Source organism: Hemicordylus capensis, chromosome 3 (assembly GCF_027244095.1).
Source record: "Hemicordylus capensis ecotype Gifberg chromosome 3, rHemCap1.1.pri, whole genome shotgun sequence".
In the NCBI taxonomy this organism is placed as follows: Eukaryota; Metazoa; Chordata; class Lepidosauria; order Squamata; family Cordylidae; genus Hemicordylus; species Hemicordylus capensis.
The window spans coordinates 282,559,541-282,581,398 of record NC_069659.1 but is presented as its reverse complement, the minus strand read 5'-3'; the positions used below and the strand labels follow the sequence as shown (position 1 = coordinate 282,581,398).

At 45.2% G+C, this 21,858-nt stretch overlaps 1 protein-coding gene across 6 annotated transcripts in view; it reads right to left on the bottom strand.

Moving 5' to 3' along the window:
• Positions 1 to 390: 390 nt before the first annotated feature.
• The window catches only part of CALHM3 (calcium homeostasis modulator 3), a 38,336-nt gene continuing 16,868 nt past the window's right edge, over positions 391 to 21,858 (bottom strand). For 5 of the 6 annotated variants that reach the window (XM_053311896.1, XM_053311894.1, XM_053311892.1 and 2 more), the window contains 3 exons: positions 10,341 to 11,143; positions 7,612 to 7,867; positions 391 to 2,662 (listed from right to left, as the gene is read on the bottom strand). In XM_053311896.1, the coding sequence (XP_053167871.1) occupies positions 2,183 to 2,662; positions 7,612 to 7,867; positions 10,341 to 10,627 (1,023 nt within the window). In that variant the 5' untranslated portion in view covers positions 10,628 to 11,143 and the 3' untranslated portion in view covers positions 391 to 2,182. The remainder of the gene's footprint in view (positions 2,663 to 7,611; positions 7,868 to 10,340; positions 11,144 to 21,858) is intronic. The other variant, XM_053311897.1, reaches the window with a different exon arrangement.

Genomic DNA, 21,858 nt, shown 5'->3' with positions numbered 1-21,858 from the left:
CATACAAAAGACAAGAACTAGCTCTTCTTACACATGCATATTATCCCATGCTTCAGCCTACCTCTCACATACTCCTCTTTCTGTGGTTTCTGCAATCACTGACAACCTTCCCCATAAAATTTGAGGCATAAGTCTCCAGTTCCAACATAGCCCTTAAAGTTTCCTGTACAAATTCATCCTGGTCCTACTACATTTACTGGGTCTTCGCTCCTTCAAATGTCGGCATGGACAAATGTTCAAATGGCCTTAGTGTGACCTTCCTTCTCAGGGATTCAGGTGCCTAGGTGTCCATTTCTTCACTCTCCCCATGCAAATTGAAATTGGGCAAGACACTTCCCCCATAATTCCAAGTTTCAGAAAAAAGCCACACACAAAATGTTTCACTCTGTGTTTTTTTTAAAAACTTAAAATAGTTATTTATTTAGATTTAATCTCATCCTATTAACTCATGATACAGATAAGAGCCATTTAGGTTACAGAAAGCTACAGGTACAAGAATTTGTATCTGCAAGCCAAATACTAATCAAATGTAGGGCTGATATGATATCAGAAAAAGGTTTCCTATTAGTGTTATAAAATGACTTTATAATTTAACACCCTCTCTGTTTTACTTGCTGCCTCCAGATGCCTAGTATCCTTATATATAGAGCTGGTGTGCTATAGCGATTCTGTCGTATCCTGGACAAGATTCTACTACTTTTATTTGCATGTGCTGAAAGGGTGATTCTACTATTATGTTGACATGCCTAGCTCTCTCATTTTGATTTCTAGCCTGAACAGGCACTTGATTTTTAAAGCTAGAAGGGAGACAATGAGATCATGTGTCATCTCAGATTTCAACTGCAACATTATTTTTTACACTATGATTTCATATAAAGGTAAAGGTAAAGTGTACCATCAAGTCGATTTAGACTCCTGGCACCCACAAAGCCCTGTGGTTTTCTTTGGGTAGAGTATAGGAGGGGTTTACCATTGTCTCCTCCCACACAGTATCAGATGATGCCTTTCAGCATCTTCCTTTATCACTGCTGCCCGATATAGTACCAGCAGATATTCAAACCAGCAACCTTCTCTTTGTTAGTCAGGCATTTCCCCACTGCACTACTTAAGGTGATTCATGATTTAATATAGTTAATTAATAATGTTATCTTCAAGAACCTAAGAAGAACCCTGCCTAACTATGAAATAGATCCTATTGATGCCAAGCATGCTGTCCAGCATCCTGTTTCCCACAGTGGTCAACCAGATGCCTCTGGGAAACCCACAAGCCTCATATGCCTCTCCTGCTGTTGCTGCCCCACAGTTGGTGTTTAGGGTTCTCTGAACCATGAGGTAGCATAGAGAGAGCCATCATGACCGGCGCTGAAAGATTGTCCTTTCTTCTGACTATTTAGTGTGTGTCATGCTACCAGCTGATCTGCCTGTTTGCAGGTTTGCTTCTTGTACACGAACAACATCTTGATGTCAGACAGTAGCAGGTGAAAGTTATGTATTTTAAAATTTTAAATAATCTTTAAAATAATAATTTTAAATAATCTTTCAATTAAAAAAACCCAGACATCCTTACATGCATTCAATGAATGTGCATCGGGGTTCTCAAACTTGAGTCCCCAGATGATGTTAGACTACAACTCCCAGCATCCCCACTGAAATGGCCAGGCCATTGGGAGGTGGGGATGATGGGACTTGTAGTCCAACAATATCTGGGGACTCAAGTTCGAGAATCCCTGGCATAGGGTGTATGTTTATTGTATGGCACAATGCTGGTAAGGTTCCACCCCTGGTCATGTGGAAAGAGAATCTTCTCAGCATACAAATAAATGCACAGGAGCTCTCTGCAGATGTTCTAGATGCAGTAGAATGAGGGCAGAGCTTGCCTCTGCAATACTGCATCCCCCCCCATTTGTTTGTTTGTTTGCTTGATTGATTGATTTATATACCACCCTTCCAAAAATGGCTCATGGTTATTCATGTTCATTGAATAACATCTGTAAGGGGCTTAATGGTTAGTGCCACAGCCTGCAAAATGTTACCTGCTGATTCCTGCATCAAGTTATTGTTAAAGGCACATGAGTAGTCCAGTCCATTGTTTTATTTTTCTGGCCAGTTGACAGAGCTGGAGGATGTTATATAGAGCTTGCCTAACTATGAAAGAGACCCTCTTGATGCTTTCAGGTTCTTTTTAAACAACTGTTTGCCTGGTAGCTATAGTCCCTGGCCGTGGATGCCACCGGTGACTCATGCTCTCTGGCATAGTCGTTCCTTCTAAGCCCAGAGGTTGCTGCTGTGTTGCTTGGCTCAAATCCAGTCGTGGTTTGCTGTAGTACCATGTCTGGAGAATTTTGTTCATCTGCTCCTGGTTTGTGATACCCCGCAAATGATCATTCTCCCTTTCTTCTTCTTCGTCCTCCTTTTCTTTGTGGGCATTGAACCGCTGTAGTTTGATTTCTTTCTGCATGCTCTCAAAGAAATGGAGGATGCATTTATGTGCAAAGTCTCGAGCGTGCTCACAGCAAGTTTCATCAAATATCTTTTGCTCGATATCAATGTAATTGCTCCAGTAGCGAGTCTGTAAGAAGGCAGCCTGATTGAAGCAGGGTCTGAGCGAGCGGGCAAGAAAGGCTATCACTATAAGGGTCAGTAGGATACTCCAGCCGATTGCCTAGAAGTCAAAGGAAATATAAGCTGGAACGTGTTAATTTTACATCAGACAATACCAGTTTCCCCCCTAAGAGGGATTCCCAGATTTTGTTGACTACAACTCCCAGAATCCCCAGCTGCAATGGCTTTTGCTTGGGGATTATGGGAATTGTAGTTAACAACATCTGGGAATCCCTCTTAGAGGGAACACTAGACAATACCAAACTTAGCCACACACTCACACATACATATATAGGACATCAATGATCTATTGCTAGAATATATCAGAATAATAATCTTGCAAGGGACTCTCAGACCCTCTAGACCAACACTCTGTAGTGAGGTTTGTTTAGAAGAAAGGTACTTAGTTGATTGGAAGAGACTGAGAGGTCTTGTGGTAGCAAACATGACATGTCTCCTTAGCTAAGCAGGGTCTGCCCTGGTTGCATATGAAAGGGAGACTGGAAGTGTGAGCACTGCAAGATATTGACCTTCAAAGCTTTGCGGGGTTTTACACCTGCCTACCTACAGACCCGCCTCTCCCATCCAGTTACATCCTGTCTGGTCAGATCTTCTCAAATGGCCCTTTTGTTGGTTCCTGATTTCCGAGAGGTTTGGGGTGCTAGGACCCGTGAAAGGGCCTTTTCGGTTGCTGCCCCACTTCTCTGGAACTCCCTTCCCCTTCAGATTCGTTTAGCTCCTTCCTTATTGATTTTTAAATCTCTGTTGAAGACTTTTCTTTTTCGCCAGGCTTTTACCCTGTAGTTTACCTATTTAGTTTTTTCTTTTTGTTAGTTACTTTAGTTTTTAATTTAGAATGTAATTTTAATGCTGTCTTGCTCTGTATGTTTTTGTACACTGCCCAGAGTTTTCGGAGTGGGCGGTATATTAAATGTTTCAAATACATACATACATACATACATACATATTCCCCTCAGGAGACTGAGACACTCTGGGAAGAGCATCTAGGTTCCAAGTCCCCTTCCCTGGCATCTTCAGGATAGGGCTTCCTGCCTGCAACCTTGGAGAAGCCGCTGCCAGTCTGTGTAGACAATACTGAGCTAGATGGACCAAAGGTCTTACTCGGTATATGGCAGCTTCCTATGTTCCTATGTCCTGGATATAGCAGGCAGCATGGCAGAAAAAGGCATGGAAAAAGAAATAAGAAAAGGAGGGCTAGAAGCATAACAAATTGGCGCAAGCAAAGAGACTGGGATATGAAATATGGTGGGGGGGGGAGAGCTCCAGAGTTCTTTATTCTTATTATGAATACATATTCATAATACACATTCATACACTTGTAGTAAACACATTATTTTAGAATTCTTATTCCACTCATCTCCCTATCAACTTGAATGACAGGATAGGTTGAGAGAAGGTTATTTGCCCAAAAGGTTGTGTCTGAGACATATGTGTATGTCTCATATTTGGGCTGAGCTGGATTCCACAGCTACTGCAGGGTTTACTGTGGAGGTGTCCAGCAACTCCTCTTATGGGATTAGATTGGATTATATTCAGTTTGTGACTCCTGAGGAAGTGGACAAACTGCTTTGGACTGTGTGTCCTACAACCTGTTCCAATTCCAACTTGGCTTAACTCATCTGGTAGTCATATGATCAGAGAGGGTCTGGTAAATATTATAAATGCTTCTCTTAGGGATGGCAGGATGCCTCCTTGTCTTAAGAAGGCTATTATTTATCTATCTATCTATCTATCTATCTATTTATTTGTTTATTTATTTATTTAACATATTTTTATACCAACCAAAACTTACGTCTCTGGGCAGTTTACAACAAAAAATGACAACAGAAAAGTTAAAACATTAGTTAAAACAAATAAATGACAACAGAGAAATTACAACATTGGTTAAAATAAATGACAGCAAAAAGTTTAAACATTACAACAATTTAAAATTTTAAAACAATATTTTAAAACAATGTTAAAGCTATTGAAATGGTATTTAATTAAAAGCCTGGGTGAACAGATATGTCTTTAAAGATTTTTCAAAAATTGTCAGAGGTGGGGAGGCTCTTATTTCAGCAGGGAGCATGTTCCAAAGCTTCGGGGCAGCAGCAGAGAAGGCCCGTCCCCGATTAGCCACCAGACGAGCCAACCATGGTATAATTCTGAGAGATACCATGAGAGAAGGATTGACCATGGTATCCTATTGAGAGAGGTGGGATTTGGTGATGCTGCTTTACAGTGGCTCCATACCTACTTCTCTGGTAGATTCCAGATGGTGTCATTTGGAGACTGTTGTTCTGCAAAGCGAGAACTAGTGTGGAATTCAACAAGGCTCTGTCTATACTATCTCCAAGGCTTTTTAACATCTACATTAAACCACTGGGAGAGATTATCAGGAGGTTTGGTGATGGATTATCTCAATATGCTGATGACACCCAGATCTATTTCTCCATGTCGACCTCATCAGGAAATTGTATATCTTCCCTAAATGCCTGCCTGGAGGCAGTAATGGACTGGATGAGGGATGGCAAACAGAATCCAAATAAGACAGAGGTACTGGTATGTTTCCCAGACAATGGGAAATATCTATATGGGGCAGCAGTGATATAGGAAGATGCTGAAAGGCATCATCTCATACTTTGCGGGAGATGGCAATGGTAAATCTCTCCTGTATTCTACCAAAGACAACCACAGGGCTCTGTGGTTGCCAGGAGTTGACTCTGACTCGAGGACACACTTTACTGACTGGGGGGGGTCCGGACCCGAGAGATGGTTTAGATATGCCTGTTCTGGATGGAGCTACACTCCTGCTTAAAGAGTGCTTTAAGGGAGTGCTCTGGGACCCAAAGCTCTCCCTGGTTTCTCAGATTGAGGCAGTGGCCAGGAGGGCTTTTTATCAGCTTCGGCTGATATGGCAGTTACATCCATTAGGTAAATGACCTTAGAACAGTACATATTCTGGTAACTTCTGGTCTTGACTACTGTAATGCACTCTATGTGGGGCTGCCTTTGTACATAGTCTGGAAACAAAAATTGATACAGAATGCAGCAGCCAGATTGGTGGTCTTTGGACAACACAAAAGGACTGCATAACACCAGTTTTAAATGAACTGCACTGGATGCCGATATCTTTCCGGGTGAAATACAAATTGCTAGTTATTACCTATGAAGCCCTTAATGGCTTGAGTCCAGGGTATTTAAGACAGCCCCTCCTTTGTCATGAACCCTGCCCCATGTTACGATCTTCTGGAGAGGTCCAGTTACGGTTGCCACTGACTCGTGGCTGCCCTGGGGCTTTAGAATATGCTCCCTGCTGAAATAAGATCATCTCCTGTGTTTCAAGGAAGGCCCTCAAGACTCACCTGTTCTCACAGGCTTTTAATTAGAATTAATTTTAATAATGTGTTTTAATAGCTGCTTTATGCTACTGCTTTTATTGTTTTGTGTATTTTAATCTGTGTTAATTTTTTAATATAGTTTTAAATTTTGTACACCACCTACAGATGTACATATCAGGCAATATAAAAATATGATAGATAGATAGAGTAGGTACTACACAGGCCTGAAAGTGACCCAGTGTCTTAAGCATTGTTAACTAATTTGCACCCGCTTGAGGACCCACATGTCTCATTGATCATATGTTGCCCATTCCTGTCATAGAACATCTATATTATTATTTCTCTTGGGTGTGCCTTCGAATGTGCGTCCCGGCACCCAGCCTGATTGGCTGGGTGGTGGAAGCACCTGATTGGCTGGCGCACCCAGGATAATTGACCAGTGATGGGCCAGGCCGCGGCGATGGTGGCAGCGGGTCTGGCCCGGCCGCGGAGGCGAGGCGAGGTGGCGGGTCCCGCCGCGGAGGTGGCACTCGGCCCGGAAGCCTGGGCCCGTCCCCGCCTGGAGACTGGGGCAGAAGGTGGGGGTGGAGGGAGAGGTAGCCAGCCCCGAAGAGGCTGGCCACAGAGGTTGGCAAGTGGTAGAAGCAGGCCCAGCGGGCCGCGGAGGCAGCACTTGGTGTGGTGGGCCCGTCCACAAAGGCGGCATTCAGCCCGGCGGCAGGCCAGGTCATGAAGCCGCTGGGCCCAGCTGCAGAGGCGGCTCTCGGCCAGGTGGTGGGATCGGCCACCAAGGCCAGGCGCCCATGGGAGGCTGGGATGGGAGGGAACCGGGCAGTGGGACTTCCCCGTTCGCCACCCGGGAGGAGGAGCGGTGGCGGGGCCCTTTTTGGCCGCCTGGTGCCCGGTAAGAAGAGTAAAATGGGGAGGAGGGAAGGGGGAGGAGAGAGTGGGGTAGGGGGGATGGCAAGAGAGAGTGGGGCAGGGGGGAGGGGAGAGGGGGGAAGAGAGTGTGGAGCAAGGGGAGGGGGAGGGCAAGAGAGAATGGGGCAAGGGGGAGGGCAAGAGAGAGGGGCAGGGGGGAGGGGGAGGGGAGAGGGGGAAGAGAGCGTGGAGCAGGGGGAGGGGGAGGGCAAGAGAGAGTGGGGCAGAGGGGAGGGGGAGGGCAAGAGAGAATGGGGCAGGGGGAGGGAGGGCAAGAGAGAGTGGGGCAGAGGGGAGAGGGGGAGGGCAGGAGCAGGGGGGAGGGGAGGGAGGGCAGGAGAGACTGGGGCAGGGGGAGGGAGGGCAGGAGAGATGGGCAGGAGGGTGAGAGAGAGGGGTGGGGGGAGGGAGGGCAAGAGAGAGTGGGGTGGGAGGGAGGGGAGGGGAAGAGGGGCAAGAGTGTGGGGCAGAAGGGAGGGAGGGGGAGAGGAGGGGAGAGGGGCAGGAGAGTGGGGAGAATAGCCAGCCCCAAAGAGCACACAGTTGCTCTGTGCGGGTTGGCTAGTCGAAACTAATTTATAAAGTGATGTTTCTTACATCTAATGAATGGTGATCCAGGAATATGCTCTGAAAATGGGCTTCACTCTTTTGTAGGACTGATTCAAAACTTATTTGTGTTACAGGAACAGAAGCAGGCTCATGGTCCCGAATTCCTGGACAGAACTTCTACAGAAGATGCATTATTTACCTGTGACCAGCATCTGATGTACCTGGACACTGCCTTGCGGGATGTGTTGTTTCTCATGAGTTCATCATCCTTGCAAGGAATCTTGGAGAGCAAGAGCTGCACTTGGGAAGGCGTGATGTTGGCAAAACCTGAAAACTTATCTGGGTCGATGGAATTGCTGAAGGCACAGATAAAACATTTCCCATCGAGGAGGGTGACTAAAATCCAAACAACTGGTGCAATCATAGCCCGTTGGAGGATGGAGGTACACATGTACCTGTGTGTTGGACAGAGAAGTACAAATTTTGCTGAGATATCTCAAGACAGGAAGCTTCTGTTAGTCACAGAACTTGCTTAGCACAAGAAATAAAAAAAAGGAGGTAAGAATATTTTAATGAGCCACAACAGGATTTTCCACTGCAAAAATCAAACTTCATAGGAAAAGGGTTAACAGAAATTATCAGAGGTGTGGAAACTACAGGTCTGGACTAAAAAGACCAGACCATTCCATTTATGTAAAAAAAGATAGATTAGTATCGGTAGCTGGGGTAATAAGATCCCTTCACCCTTGCTTTTCAGAAAAATGCAGCAAATGTGTGTTTGACAAACATGTGCTTGGTTGCTCCAAACATTTGGTTTGGTCCTAAAGCTCAATTGATTCAAAAGATATGTGGGGGGGGGGGGAATCAAACATATTTTCTTTGAATGTCAGTTACCTGTACAAGACATTTCTCATCTTTACATGAAGAGTGAAACTGTACATTATCATGGCAAATATATGCTCTCAAATTCATATTTGCTGTGGTAGAACCACAGGGAGGGGCATTTCAAAAGAAGAATTTGTGAGTGGTAGAGGTGAATAATTCTTCCCATGCCTCCTGAGTCACTCCTGCAAGTGCCCCTCCAGGGCGTTTCCCCCCCAGTCATGTTTATTTCTGGTCCTGGAGGCTGGTTGGTGGGGCCTGGGGAAAACATAGTTTAAAATGTATAGGGCAGGGCATTTGCAGGAGAGATTTAGTGATGGAGGGATGTTATAAGGACATCTTCCTGCCTCTTGCTTCGCCATGCAAATCCCCCTTACCTTCTACAACATTTGTGTTATGAGATGCTCAGCCCTAAACTTTGCTTTCTTTAACTCACTGATGAGGTTCCTTGTGTTATCATTTCCTGCTAAATATTTTTGTTCTATTTTTCTTTTGATGATACTTATAGGCTAGTTGCACTGATGTCCCACCTGCCTTATGAAAGATAATTGTTGGCAAGCTAATACTGGAGGTCTTTTGAAGGAACAGTTAATGGCCAAATTGGACATTGATACAAGAACTCTGGAAAACCAGTGTAGTGTAGTGGCTAGAGTGTTGGACTAGGACCTGGGAGACCTGAGTTCAAATCCCCATTCAACCATGAAACTCACTGGGTGATTCTGGGCCAGCCATGTATCTCTCAGCCTAACCTACCTCACAGGATTCTTTTGAGGATAAACATAACCATGTACACTGCTCTGGGGTCCTTGCAGGAAGAGTTGGATATAAATGTTTTTTTGTTTTTGTTTTTTTTTAAGATCAGTTAATTTGAACGTCTGTTATTTTTAAACTGAAAGGTAGTTAGAGTGGGGGGACCTCTCAAACTTAGGACAGTAGTGCTGGGGGAGGAGGGGTTAACCCTTCCTCTGAATAATTTCCCCAGTTGAAATTATCCCTGTGAAACAACTATTTGCCCTGTGGGGCAAAACTTACAAGTATCATATAGGCACCTGTATTGGGGGGGGGGATGGGAAAGGTTAAACTCTCTTCCTCCAGTGCTGCAGCCGGGCTGGCTCCAGGTTTGAGGTGGCCCTTGGCAAAGTGTAGGCCCTTTGTGAGTCCCGCTACCTGGGTGTCTCCCTAAGACTAGGGGGGGCTTACTTTGTGGTCATGGGGTTGAGAGCAGCAATGGAGCTCTGTTCTTGCCACCTCCAGGTTCTTTTTCCATCCCCAAATGGGACAGGAGAGAGAGGAGATGATGACAGAAGACTCTCTTTGTTGAAAGTGTTATTCCATCACCACAGAGGTTATCAGCACAGGAGGTCAGGATTTGGCAGTGGGCCCTTGACAGCTGCCCTAAAATGCTGACTTCTGATGCTGGATTTGTGCTGCAGTCACTTGCAGTCTGAACCCTCCGCTCCTGCAGTTCTGTTTAAATTTTTTAAAAATCCACAGGACAGCCTATTCCCATATCCATGCACTAGCTTGGCCCTGAACTAGCCATGTACCTGCGAAACCTGGGCTAAAATATCACCTTTGCCATAGATACAATGTGTGTCCTTGGACATGCCACTATTTCTTAGCTTCAGAGTTGTTATAATTCCCAGCTCTTGACATTATGACAATACATAGGAATTATATAATAAAATATTGCCCTGGGTTATTGTGACATGAAACAGGTCATTCTATATGTCTTCTAAATAATGTTAAACTCCAAATAATGCTAAATGCTAAATAACATTAAACTTGAAGGAAGATTCAGCCAATAACCAGGGGAAATGAGTAGGGCTGTCAACTCTGAAGTGATTTCTGGAGGTTTTTCCTCACAATATTTTTTTCTACTATTTTTCACCACATCAAGCCATTACATTCCCCAGGAGCGCTTCCTAAAGTCACCTGGAGATTCCAGCCAATCCTAGAGGGTTGGTATTTGGCAACCCTAGAAAAATGTGGGGAGGAGATAAATAAATCACATTGTTGAAAGTCATAATGATTGAAATCCCCCACCTGATAATGGCCAGATTCTTCTTCCTGTTCCCAGTAGGTCTTTTCCATTCCTCAAGAACCACCACAGACTGCCTGTTGACAATGAGACCACAGAGCAAAAGGATCACTGGAGGGATAAACATGATTCCCATGCCATATGCCATGTTATACTTAGGATGGCAGGGGCAGTTGAAGTCAAAGGAGGTGTAAATCTTTACACTAGCTAGTGCTAGCAGTCCACAGATTCCATTCATCACCGATTCCGAATTAGACTGGAAGTATTGGAAGATCATCCGGAATCGATCCATGGTGCTATGTTGACTGAGAGACTTTTCTCTGAAGGATTTTTGGTTTCAGAGGGATGCAGTGCTTGCTGGTCTAGTGTTGGCAGCTCTCTTTGGCACTCTGTTTAGGCAAGCTCTATTAGGTCTTCTTAGTTCAAAGTCAGGGAGACAATAGCCAGAAAGAGCAAACAGTAAAGCAGTCAATTTTGCACAGATGGCCTTTTCAGTTGTCCTGTGTCCCACTTACATTAACATCGTTGCCTTTGTTGTGCCATTCTTGGCTTCATATCCATAATCCTTCTCATTCAATCCTCATTGGCATAATAGTTCCTGCTGTGTTTCTTCTCCACGTGCTGTTGGATCAGGATGAGACCTAGAGCCTAGTTGTCCTGCTTTTAAAAGAGGATGAATAGAGCCCTCCTGGTATTATATTCCTTTCCCTCCCTTTATTTTTCTTCAGTCATAGAACTCTTTTGTATGCCAAGCAGCTGCAGCCTGCAGGTATGATGCAGTATTTACTCCCCAGTGTTGGGACTGTGCCTAGTACATCACAGAGAATGAAAACTGTTTTCAGATAACCAAAAGCAATTTTCTCTCCCCCTCAGCTTTCCCTCTCCTATGCAGAGTCTCCTTCTGTGGTCCAATGATGAATCATCACTGGTAGTTGTGAGAAACCAGGCTAATCAAATGAGATCATTTGCTTAAAAGCCTCCTCCCTGTCATAGAAAAGTTAGCTTCAATATCACAGCTCTTAAATTATGTAAAAGAGAGGCCCCAGGAAACACAAAACCCTGTTGTAATAGATTTGGGGTTATGATTATGAATGCTAGCTGGCCAACATTTTCCTTAGGCAAATCACTGGCTAATAGTCCAGTGGGCCAGTGGAAGTCTCTGAATAAGGTGTTGATGGCTTTGAAGTATCCTAAATGGGTGAAGCAGAACACCTTGTAACATGGCAGGTGCTTCTCCCTGATGGGAGGGCTAATACGTGAGTGTAAGGAAAGAACAGAAGGACAAAGTTTTTGTTGCAGCTTCTGTGTGATACATAAACAGACCAGATTTGAAGACACTGGAATGGAGAAGCTGAGGAAGAGCTGAAGCACCCTGGGATGCAGTTTTTTTTGTCTACGTATCTTATATAGCCTGTTGTTGGTTGTAGGAATGCTCTACTATCTACCTTCATCCAATGCTGAGCTTGTATACTTGTAATTAACCAAATGTTGGAAAGGCATCACCAGTGATCTCTTCTGAAAGGAAACCAGAGTCTGAGAAGTGCTCCATTCTTGGCAAAAGCGGAGTATGCATAACACTATTTAAAGTCTATGCAAATTGCCCCTATATCTCTTCCCAAAAGTGCTCAACCTTGATTTGATTAATATTTCTGGAAGGAAAGAGTATCTATCTATGCATATATTTCTTTAAGGCGTACCCGTCACTAATCCCATGCTTGGTAGCTCTCGCAAGAATTCGCAAGCAAGCTGCCAGCAGTGGGAGAAGAAAGCAGCGGCGGCAGACAGGCTTGCAGGCAAGGGGGAAAAGAAAACAGCGGCAGGAGGGAAGAAAACGGAGGTGGTGGGCGGGGAATGAAAATGGAGGCAGGGGCTGAGAAAAGAGGGAAAACCAAGAGGGAGGGGGGAAGGAGTGGGGAGAACTAGAGGCGCAGATGCTCTGCACCTGGCCCAGCTACTAACCTATGAATTTGGCTTATACTGAGTCATATCACTTCTCTCTACCTAGCCCAATATTGTCTACAAAAACTGGCAGCAGCTCTCCAGGGTCCCAGGAAGAGGTCTTTTCCAGGCTGATGAATGAGGGAAAGTTGAACATATGAAACAGAGTCAAAGACAGCAACCAATGGAATTCAGCACTGAAGTAATGTGCACATTAGAAATCTGTTTAAAAGACAGAATATAAATATAACAAACAGTGGTGCTCTTACCCTTGGACTTCTGGGCTGAAGTCCAGGGCCTCCATACCTGCTGCCCCCCCCTCAATCCTATTTAGTCTCTCCTAGGTGGTGTGGTTGCCCCGGCAGAGTGTGATTATGAACTGTATTGGGTGCTTTAGAGACAGAGGGGAGAGTGGGGAAAGAAATATATGGGATAAAACAGGGGGATGATGCTTAACTTGTGTGTGTGTGGGGGGCCTCCAGCAAGGGGGGGCTCCAACTCCTTTAAGTCCAGCCTCCAGAATTACTTAGGTGCACCTCTGATAATAAACGGAATGGAACTGTATTTAAGATGAATTAGTCTAATGTTGTCTCAGTCAGTACCAGGATAAGCCACAAGGAGGTAATATTTAGCTTTCAGTATAATTTGAAACAGATGTTCTTCTGCAAGGCTTTATCAGAGGGAATAGGCACACCAGCAGCCCTATGCTCCAAGCATCCCTGTTACCATGGGCAATCCTGATTTTCCAGTCCCTCTCCCTGATAAATCTCTCCTCTTAGTCTTGCCTCAAAATAACCTTTTGGAGTTCTTTGAGGGTGTCAACAGGCAAGTGGATAAAGACGATCTGGTTGACATAGTATATTTGGACTCCCAAAACGTTTTTGATAAAGTTCCCCACCAGGGGCATAGCTAGGGGAGAGGGGGCCTGTGTTCACCCATCTCCCCAGTGGCCTCTCAGAGTGAGGGAGATAATAAAGAAAATAGGGAACGATGAGGCTGGGGAGGGGGCCCTCTGGAGCTTGGGGACCTGGGTTCTTTGAACCCATCCACTCAACTATAGCTATGCCCCTGTTCCCCACCAAAGGCTCTTGAGTAAACTTAGCAGTCATGGAACAAGGGAACAGGTTCGTGTGTGGATCGGGAACTAGTTGAAGGACAAGAAACAGAGAGTAGGAATAAATGGACAGTTTTTACAATTGAGGTAGGTAGGAAATGGGGTCGCCCAGGGATCGTTACTGTGACCAGTGTTCTTTAACTTGTCCACAAACAATCTAGAAGCTGGGGTGAGCAGTGAAGTGGCCAAATTTGAAGATCACACTATCCACAACACTGTGGGGAGCTCCAAAAAGATATCTCCAAACTGGGGGAGTGGGAGACAAAATGGCAAATGCAGTTCAATGTAAGCAAGTGTAAAGTGATGCACATTGGGGCAAAAAAACCACCAACTTCACATATATACTGATGGGATCCTCGCTGTTGGTGACTGACCAGGAGAGCAATCTTGGGGTCGTGATAGACATCTCACTGAAAGCGTCGACAGTGCATGGCAGCTGTGAAAAAGGCGAATTCCATGCTAGGAATCATTAGAAAGGGGATTGAAAATAAAAAAAATGCTAATATTATAATGCCCTTATACAAATCTATGGTGCAGCTACATCTGGAGTATAGCGTACAGCTTTGGCCACCATGTCTTAAAGAAGGAGATTGTAGAACTGGAAAAGGTGCACAAGAGGGCAACCAAAAGGGGCCTGGAGCACGTTCCTCATGAGGCTAGGTTACAGCATCTGGTGCTCTTTAACTTGGAAAAGAGGCGACTAAGGGGAGACATGATCGAGGTGTATAAAACTATGCATGGAGTGGAGAGGGTGGACAGAGAGAAATTTTTCTCCCTCTCTCACAACACTAGAACCAGGGGTCACCCCATGAAACTGAAGGTCAGGAAATTTAGGACCAACAAGAGGAAGTACTTTTTCATACAGCGTACAATTAATCTATGGAATTCTTTGCCATGGGATGTGGTGATGGCCACCAGCTTCAATGGCTTTAAAAGGGGCTTAGACAAATTCATGGTGGACAGGTCTATCAATGGCTACTAGTCTGGTGGCTGTGGGCCGCCTCCAGCTTCAGAGGCATGATGCCTCTCAATACCAGTTGCAGGGGAGCAACAGCAGGAGAGAGAACATGCATATATACCTCTTGCCTGTGGGCTCCCCAGAGGCATCTGGTGGGCCACTGTGTGAAACAGGATGCTGGACTAGATGGGCCTTGTGTCTGATCCAGCAGGGCTGTTCTTTCTCAGGATATTCGAGTGATGCCTTTTAGCATTTTTGTTATTAAGCACCATTCAGGTTTAGGTCTCCTAGGTCTCTATAAGTTATACCTAATAGGAATATGGTGGGGAAAAGAGACAGATGCATTTTGTGTATTGTCTGTAGATCTCTTGCATTCTCATACTGGATGTAGTGCACACTGATGGCCAATTGTTAAGATGACTTTAAAATGGAATTAAGCAAATGCATGGGTTGACATGTTGTGCAGCGCACTGCACATGGGGAGGAGTTATGCTAGCACAAAGTTGTTGTGCTAGCCAGTTGTGATATATCTAGAGCTTGTGTTCCGAATTAGTGTTGCACAAGCACAAGCCCTGGGGCGGCCTACAGAGTCGCCACCAGATGAGCTGGTGACAACCATAACTGCAACTCTCCAGAAGATTGTAAAAGGCAGAAAGGTTCATGACAAAACAGGCACTCTCTTAAATAGCCTGGACTCAAGCCATCAAGGGCTTTATAGGTAATAACCAGCACTTTGTATTTCACCCGGAAATATATTGGCAACCAGTGTAGTTCTTTCAAAACCGGTGCTATATGGTCCCTTCGTGTTATCCCAGAGACCAATCTGGCTGCCACATTCTGTATCAACTGTAGTTTCCAGATTACGTACAAAGGCAGCCCCACATAGAGCGCATTACAGTAGTCAAGTCTGGAGGTTACCAGCATATGTGCCACTGTTTTAAGGTCATTCACCTCTAGAAATGGATGTAGGTGAAGTGAAGTAACCGTTCGTGTGAACTCTAGGCAGTCTGTATGACTTACTAGCTCAAGGCAAAGCAATTTAAAAATCCAAAAGGTAGATTCAGATGAAATTACACCCTTTGAAATCCCTTGGCACTAAACAAACAAACAAACAAACAAACAAACAAACAATAATTTATCTTGATTAGTTTAGGAAAGTCACAAAAGTTTGGCAAGGGATGGATGGGTAAAGCTTTGGTTATTTACTATTAGCTAAGGTGGGTGCAGATGCAATGTTGAGCAGATTGCCACAGATTGCTCCATACTTAAGCAAACCCTTAATATGATTTGACTCTTGTTCTGTTCTTACTGAGAGAGGGCTTAATTTGAGAATGGAGAAAATGTATGGGCTGGACTGTTTAAAGGAGGTTTATTTCTATTCCTAGGTTGTGCCATTGTTTGGATGGAAGTGGCTCATATCAGGTTCACAAAATTTTGCTACAAATGCTTCCTATTCTGTGTGTGTGTGTGTGTGTGTGTGTGTTTGATCCTTTACAGACTTTCTGTAGATTTATACACAGATGGCTAAAATTAATGTTCTACTATAGAAGTACTGTGTAAATTAGATATTGAAAATTTTCGGTTCCCTCACGAGAGCAGCAAAGGCTGAATTGGATTATATATCATTGATGGTAAGCAGCACTTCTTTTTAAATGCCACAGGGATGCTAATCTTATGACAAAATTTGCTTCTGAAATGTGTGAAAACTGAATATGTATATACTAACTAGGAATTCTGAAAGGGAAGACTGTACTGTCAGATAGATTATTTAAATAAGACACTGCTGAGAACTCTCAACACAACCCTGTCTCTACATGGTTTAGTGTCTGCATATCAAGATTACAATTTGCTTGTCTTGCAGTACACACAAGCTGTCAGACTGGAATTAAGACTGACATTTGCCTGTTGAGTTAATCTAGGCACTATTTCCTTAGGGGAGAAAAATGTTGCACCTGTTTTTGCTTAGCATAGTGTTTCCCAAAACTCACCAGGCATGAGATATTTTTCAGTGTAAATAAACCATACGTTTTCTATGCAAACGTCAACAGATCTTTTAATTCTTTGATTACATTTGGCATTTTTGAATCGTATGCTGGCGCTTGCTATGTTGTTCAGAAAAGCATTAAAGGTCTTTGATACTTGCTGAAGAACTGGAGGAATGAGATAACAAAATGTATATAGTCATTTTTCTTTTTGTAGGGTGGGTTCACACAATATGTAAAAAGCCAAATCTCTGATTCTTGACGTTTGGTGGTAAGGCCGAATTCAGTGTGATGAGGGCAGTCAACATAGGTTGTGTCGCCCGAAGCTGCCTATTTATTTGTTTATTTTATTTATCTTATTTCTATACTGCCTGATATAGACATCTCTAGGTGGTGTACAAAGTTAAAACATAGCTAATGTAAAGCAATATAAAACAGTTAAAATTCACAAAACAAAACAAGTAAAAAACAAAGGATAAAAACATAATTATTTTTTAATTTAGGAAACTGCCACATACCAAGTCAGACCATTGGTCTATCTAGCTCAGTATTGTCTTCACAGACTGACAGCTGCTTCTCCAAGGTTAAGGCAGGAGTCTCTCTCAGCCCTATCTTGGAGATGCCAGGGAGGGAACTTGGGAACTTCTGCTTACAAGCATGCAGATGCTCTTCCCAGTGGGGCCCCATCCCTTAAGGGGAATATCTTGCAGTGCTCACATGTAGTGAGCACTGCAAGATAATTTCCTTTAAAAACCTGGGAAAACAGATAGATCTTGAAGTTCTTTCTAAAAGCAAGCTGAGAAGGAGATGCTCATTTAAAGAGGGAGCATATTCCAGAGCCCTGGGGGAGGCCCAGTCCCGAGTTGCCATCAAATGAGCTGGCGGCAACCATAACCAGACCTCTCCACATGATCTTAATAGGCGACAGGGTTTATTACAGAGAAGGCACTCTCTTCAGGACCCTGGACTCAAGCCATTAACATTTTAGTTCCCACTTTGCAGAGTAAGTCTCCACTCTCCAAGAGACACCATCTGGAATCTGCCAGAAAGGTAGGAATGGAACCAATGTAAAACAATGCCACCCGGTCCCACCTCCCTCAAGCAACCCAGAAAGATACCATGGTTGATGGTATCAAAAACCGCCAAGAGATCCAAAAGAATCAGCAGAGTCACATTCCCTCTGTCAGTAACCAATTGGAGATCATCCATCAGGCCAACCAAGGCAGTCTCAACCCCATAGTCCACTGAAAGCCAATTTGGAATGTATCTGGATAATCTGTGTCATCCCAAACTGCCTGGTGCTGAGAGGCCACCACCTGTTCAATCATTTTGCCCAACCACGGATAATCAGAAATGGGTTTGTAATTAGCCAACTCTGAGGAGTCCAATGCAAGTTTCTTCAGATAAGGTCTAATAATAGTCTACTTAAGACAAGGAGGCATCCTGCCCTTCCTCAGGGAAGCATTTATAATATTTACCAGACTGTCTCTGATAATGTAATTACCAGATGAAAGCAGCCAAGTTGGGCAGGGGTCAAGAGAACAGATCTGAAGCAGTGTGTCCACATCTTCAGGAGTCACAAACTGAAAACAATCCAATCTAATCCTATAAGGGGAGTTGCTGGACACCTCTACAATAGACTCTGCAATAATCATGGAGTCCAGTTTGGCACAAATATAAGATATTTTATCTACAAAAAAGTCATTAAAGACATCACAGCTAGTGACAGATGCTTCCAAGTTCAAATTAAAGGGGGAGGGGGCATAAATTAGCCCCCTCATAACCCTAGAAAACTAAGTTGGATGTGAATTTGTGGAAGCAATGTGGGCAGGAAAGAACCACTTCTTTGCTGCCCGCACAGCTAAAGCATAGATATTCAAATGTGCTCTGTGTTTCAATCTGCCGGGTTTGCGCCACGTCTTCCTCCACCTGCACCACTAGTCGTCTTCTTTGTGGCTTCAGCTCCCGTAGTTCTTCACAGGGCTGATTTTGAAGCAGGTCAGAGAGGACTCTTAGGAGCGATTCTGTCTACTGCTCTAGTGAGTTCATTATTCCATATTTGCACCAGAGCATTGACAGAATCACTAGCAGAGTCAACTCTAAACCCTTCCATGGCTTCTTGGAATCCTATTGGATCCAATAACCTTCTTGGGTGGACCAACCTAAAGGGTCCTTCACCCCTGCATAGGTGGGTCATGGTTGCAAGTCCTACCTTAACTAGATGGTGATCCATCCATGACAAGGGGAAGATGACAGGAGTCCCCACCAATGGAACACCACCCTGATCAGAGCAAAAGACCAAATCAAGCATGTGACTAGCATCATGCATTGGTCCAGGAACCAACGGGGATAGGCCCATAGTTGTCATGGCCACTATGAACTCCTGAGCCACTCCTGATAACATTGAAGTCCCCCACCACCAAGAAACTGGGTCACTCCAATGCCAGCTCCACAACCAGGTCCATCAGCTCAGTTAGGGACTCTGCTGGGCAGCGGAGTGATCAGTACACCAACAGAAGTCCCAGTCTATCCTTGGTCCCTAGACTTAGGAACACACATTTGATATAGGCCAGTTCCGTGACATGGATCTTGGTAAGGGAAATGGTATAGACCACAGCCTCCCTGCCCACATCCTCTTACCTGCTCCACCACGGAGTAACCCATTGGGAGAAGCTGGGACCAAACCAGGCCACTAACCTCTCCAACCAGGTCTCCGTCATGCACACCAGGTTGGCTCCTTCATCCATGATCAAGCCATGGATGATCTCAGATTTATTTTGGATCAACCTGACATTACAAAATAATAAAGTTATGTTCTGTGGGTTATTGACACTGTTCTCCAAGGTCAAAAAGGTGGTAGGCCTGCTGGAAGGGGAAACAGCAATTAAATTACTGGATTCCCTCCCCCTATAATGACCAGCTGACCTACCAGTGCCATATCTTTGTCGATTCCCCACCACCACTGGAATAGCTGCCCCAGAGTCATCTCCCGCCTCCCCATTCTGGATAACCCAAGACACATACCTGTACCAGGCCTAACTAATTACTAGATAACAACAGTGTAGTGAGCAGGAGCATCCCTTTTTAGGAGTCCAACACAATACATTGACCCCACCCCTCAGCCCCACCCCCTCAGCCCCACCCCCTCAGCCCCACCAAAGGCTGGCCCCCTTTGGCAGCCAGCTTCAGTGGTTGCCTGCAAGCAGCTCACCTGCTGGCTACCTGTGCCAGGCTGCTGGAAAAGGAGTTAGAAAAGCCCAACCAGGTGACCCTCACTCACTCAGTGGGGCAGAGTGACCGCTGCTGCTCAGTGTTGGAGCAATTAGGAAGGGCAAGCTGTCAAGAGGAGGGGGTGGGGGAGGCAGCCTGCAGCAGAGCCTTCAGCTGGCCTGCCTACCCCAAACAGGGAGAAGGGGGGAGGAAAGGGAGATTAAATGCACACTTACCTCCCAGTGTCTCCTGCAAAGTGCCCCCAGCGCAGCCCTCCTTCTTTTTAAGGGCCAAGGAGTTGGAAAAGCCTGACCAGGTACTCTCACTCAGTGGGGCAGAGTTGGCCCAACTGCCTAGTGTTGGAGCAATTCGGAAGGGCAAGCTGCCGAGGGGAGAGGGGTGGGAAGGCAGCCTGCAGCAAAGCCTTCGGCTGGCCTGCCCACCCCAAATAGGAAGCGATGATGCTCCAATGATGGCTTCATCAGCTCTGCTTATGATTCCAGAGATGACATTTGTAACCAACCTCAGATGTCGACTCTAGAAATGAAAATAGGGTTGTCAAAGCTGATGACAGGTTTGGATGACACAATCAATGTCAGCTTCTCAATCCCCGCAGAAGTTGGGTTCAGTGCTGACCTCTGGGAATTGGAGATTCGGCTTTTCACAGGTTGTGTGAACCTACCTTTAGTATTCTAGCCTCTATGCATACATTATCTCAATAATCCTTCCCAGCTTCCCAGATGAAGCTGGTTGGCCACTGCATGAAGCAGGATGCTGGACTAGATGGGCTTTTCTTATGTTCTTATCCTTACAACCACATTGTAAGGTAGGTCTGTATTATTATATCTCTATTGTAGACTGGGGACTGAGGCTCCAAGGCTTGCCTAAATCCACCTATTGAGTTTACAGCTGAGATGAAATTTGAACTAGGGCTTCCCTGTTCATGCTCTTAGACACCACATGACACTCTGTTGTCTTCGTTCCAGGGATGCTTGGTTTTTAGTTCAACTATTACTATGGTATGTGCAGAGGATATAAAAGTTGTCCAAAGCACATATTTTCTTTATTGCAAAAAGAGAAGTATATTTGTTGATGACTGTTCACTAGTAAGCACTGAAATCTCTCATGGAGGATAAGAAAGAAAGTTGTATGTTTGTCAGCTTGGTGCTAGGCAATGGATTAAATGGATGTTTTTGTGTGCATTTCTTTTATGTTACCATAGAAGTGTGGTTCCCAAAGCGTTTATGTTTGTTTTTGGCCAAGCCTCCTCTTCTAAGTTTCAGGTCATGACACCTTTCAGATCCTTCCCACAAGGATGCCATTTAAAGAAGGGGGATTGTCCCTCCTGTGTTTCATACCATATTGCAATTATTCCTTAGGAACACTTACAGCTCTGGCCGAGTTAAGGTTGCCAAATGGCAGTAAGTGTAAAGAAGGAAACAAAGGCAGAAGAGAGAAACTCTTGATACTCATAGCTCATCTTTCCACTGATTTAGGCTGATGAAACTGGTCAGGGAATGGAGAGAAGAAATAAGTCGAGACAAGGTGTGTACAAGGGCAGAGAGGCAGGGACGATCTGAACTAGGGGCTTCCCAGCTCATGCTCTTAGCTATATTACACATTGAGGCAATTCCCATGATCCCGGGAAAGCAGGCTAAGGGAGCTTAGTCTGCTTTCCTGGAATCGTGGGAACCACTGGGCTCGCAGGCGAACCCAGTGCTCCCAAGGCGGCTAGCCTGCCTAATTCCCCCTCCCCTTAAAATGAGGTTAACAGTGCGAGGGCTCCGTTAACCTCATTTGTTTGCTCATATGTTGCCATGGTGCACGGCGACACACAAATAGACCCCCGACCGGGAGGCGGCAAGCACCCTCTTGGGCTCGGGAGTCTCTCCAGCATGCCCCGCGCATGCAGCCCCAGATCCCTGCAGCCCCTGCTGCCTCTGTGACGGAGCTGGCTGCTGTGTGGGTGGCCATTTCGGCCACCCAGCTACAAGCGGCTGCTCGTCTGTGGGGAGAGAGGGCTAAGCCTGCTCTCCCCGCAAGTCCAACAGAAGCTCTTCTCACTGATCGTGAGAAGAGCTTCATTAAATCTGTTCTCATGGGCAGCATAGCCCAGCTAGGGAAGCCTAGCCTGGGCTAGGCTGCTCGTGTGGAGCGCTGGAATTCATGTGGATCCTGGCATTCCTGGCCAATCTAACTCCACTCCTAAGCCCAGATCTTAGCTGAGGTTAAGGGAGTGAGCATGCCCTTAACCCAGCTGCCAGGATTGTGTGTCTCCTTGGGCTGCTCACAGCCTAAGGAGACACAGAAAGGCATCTAGA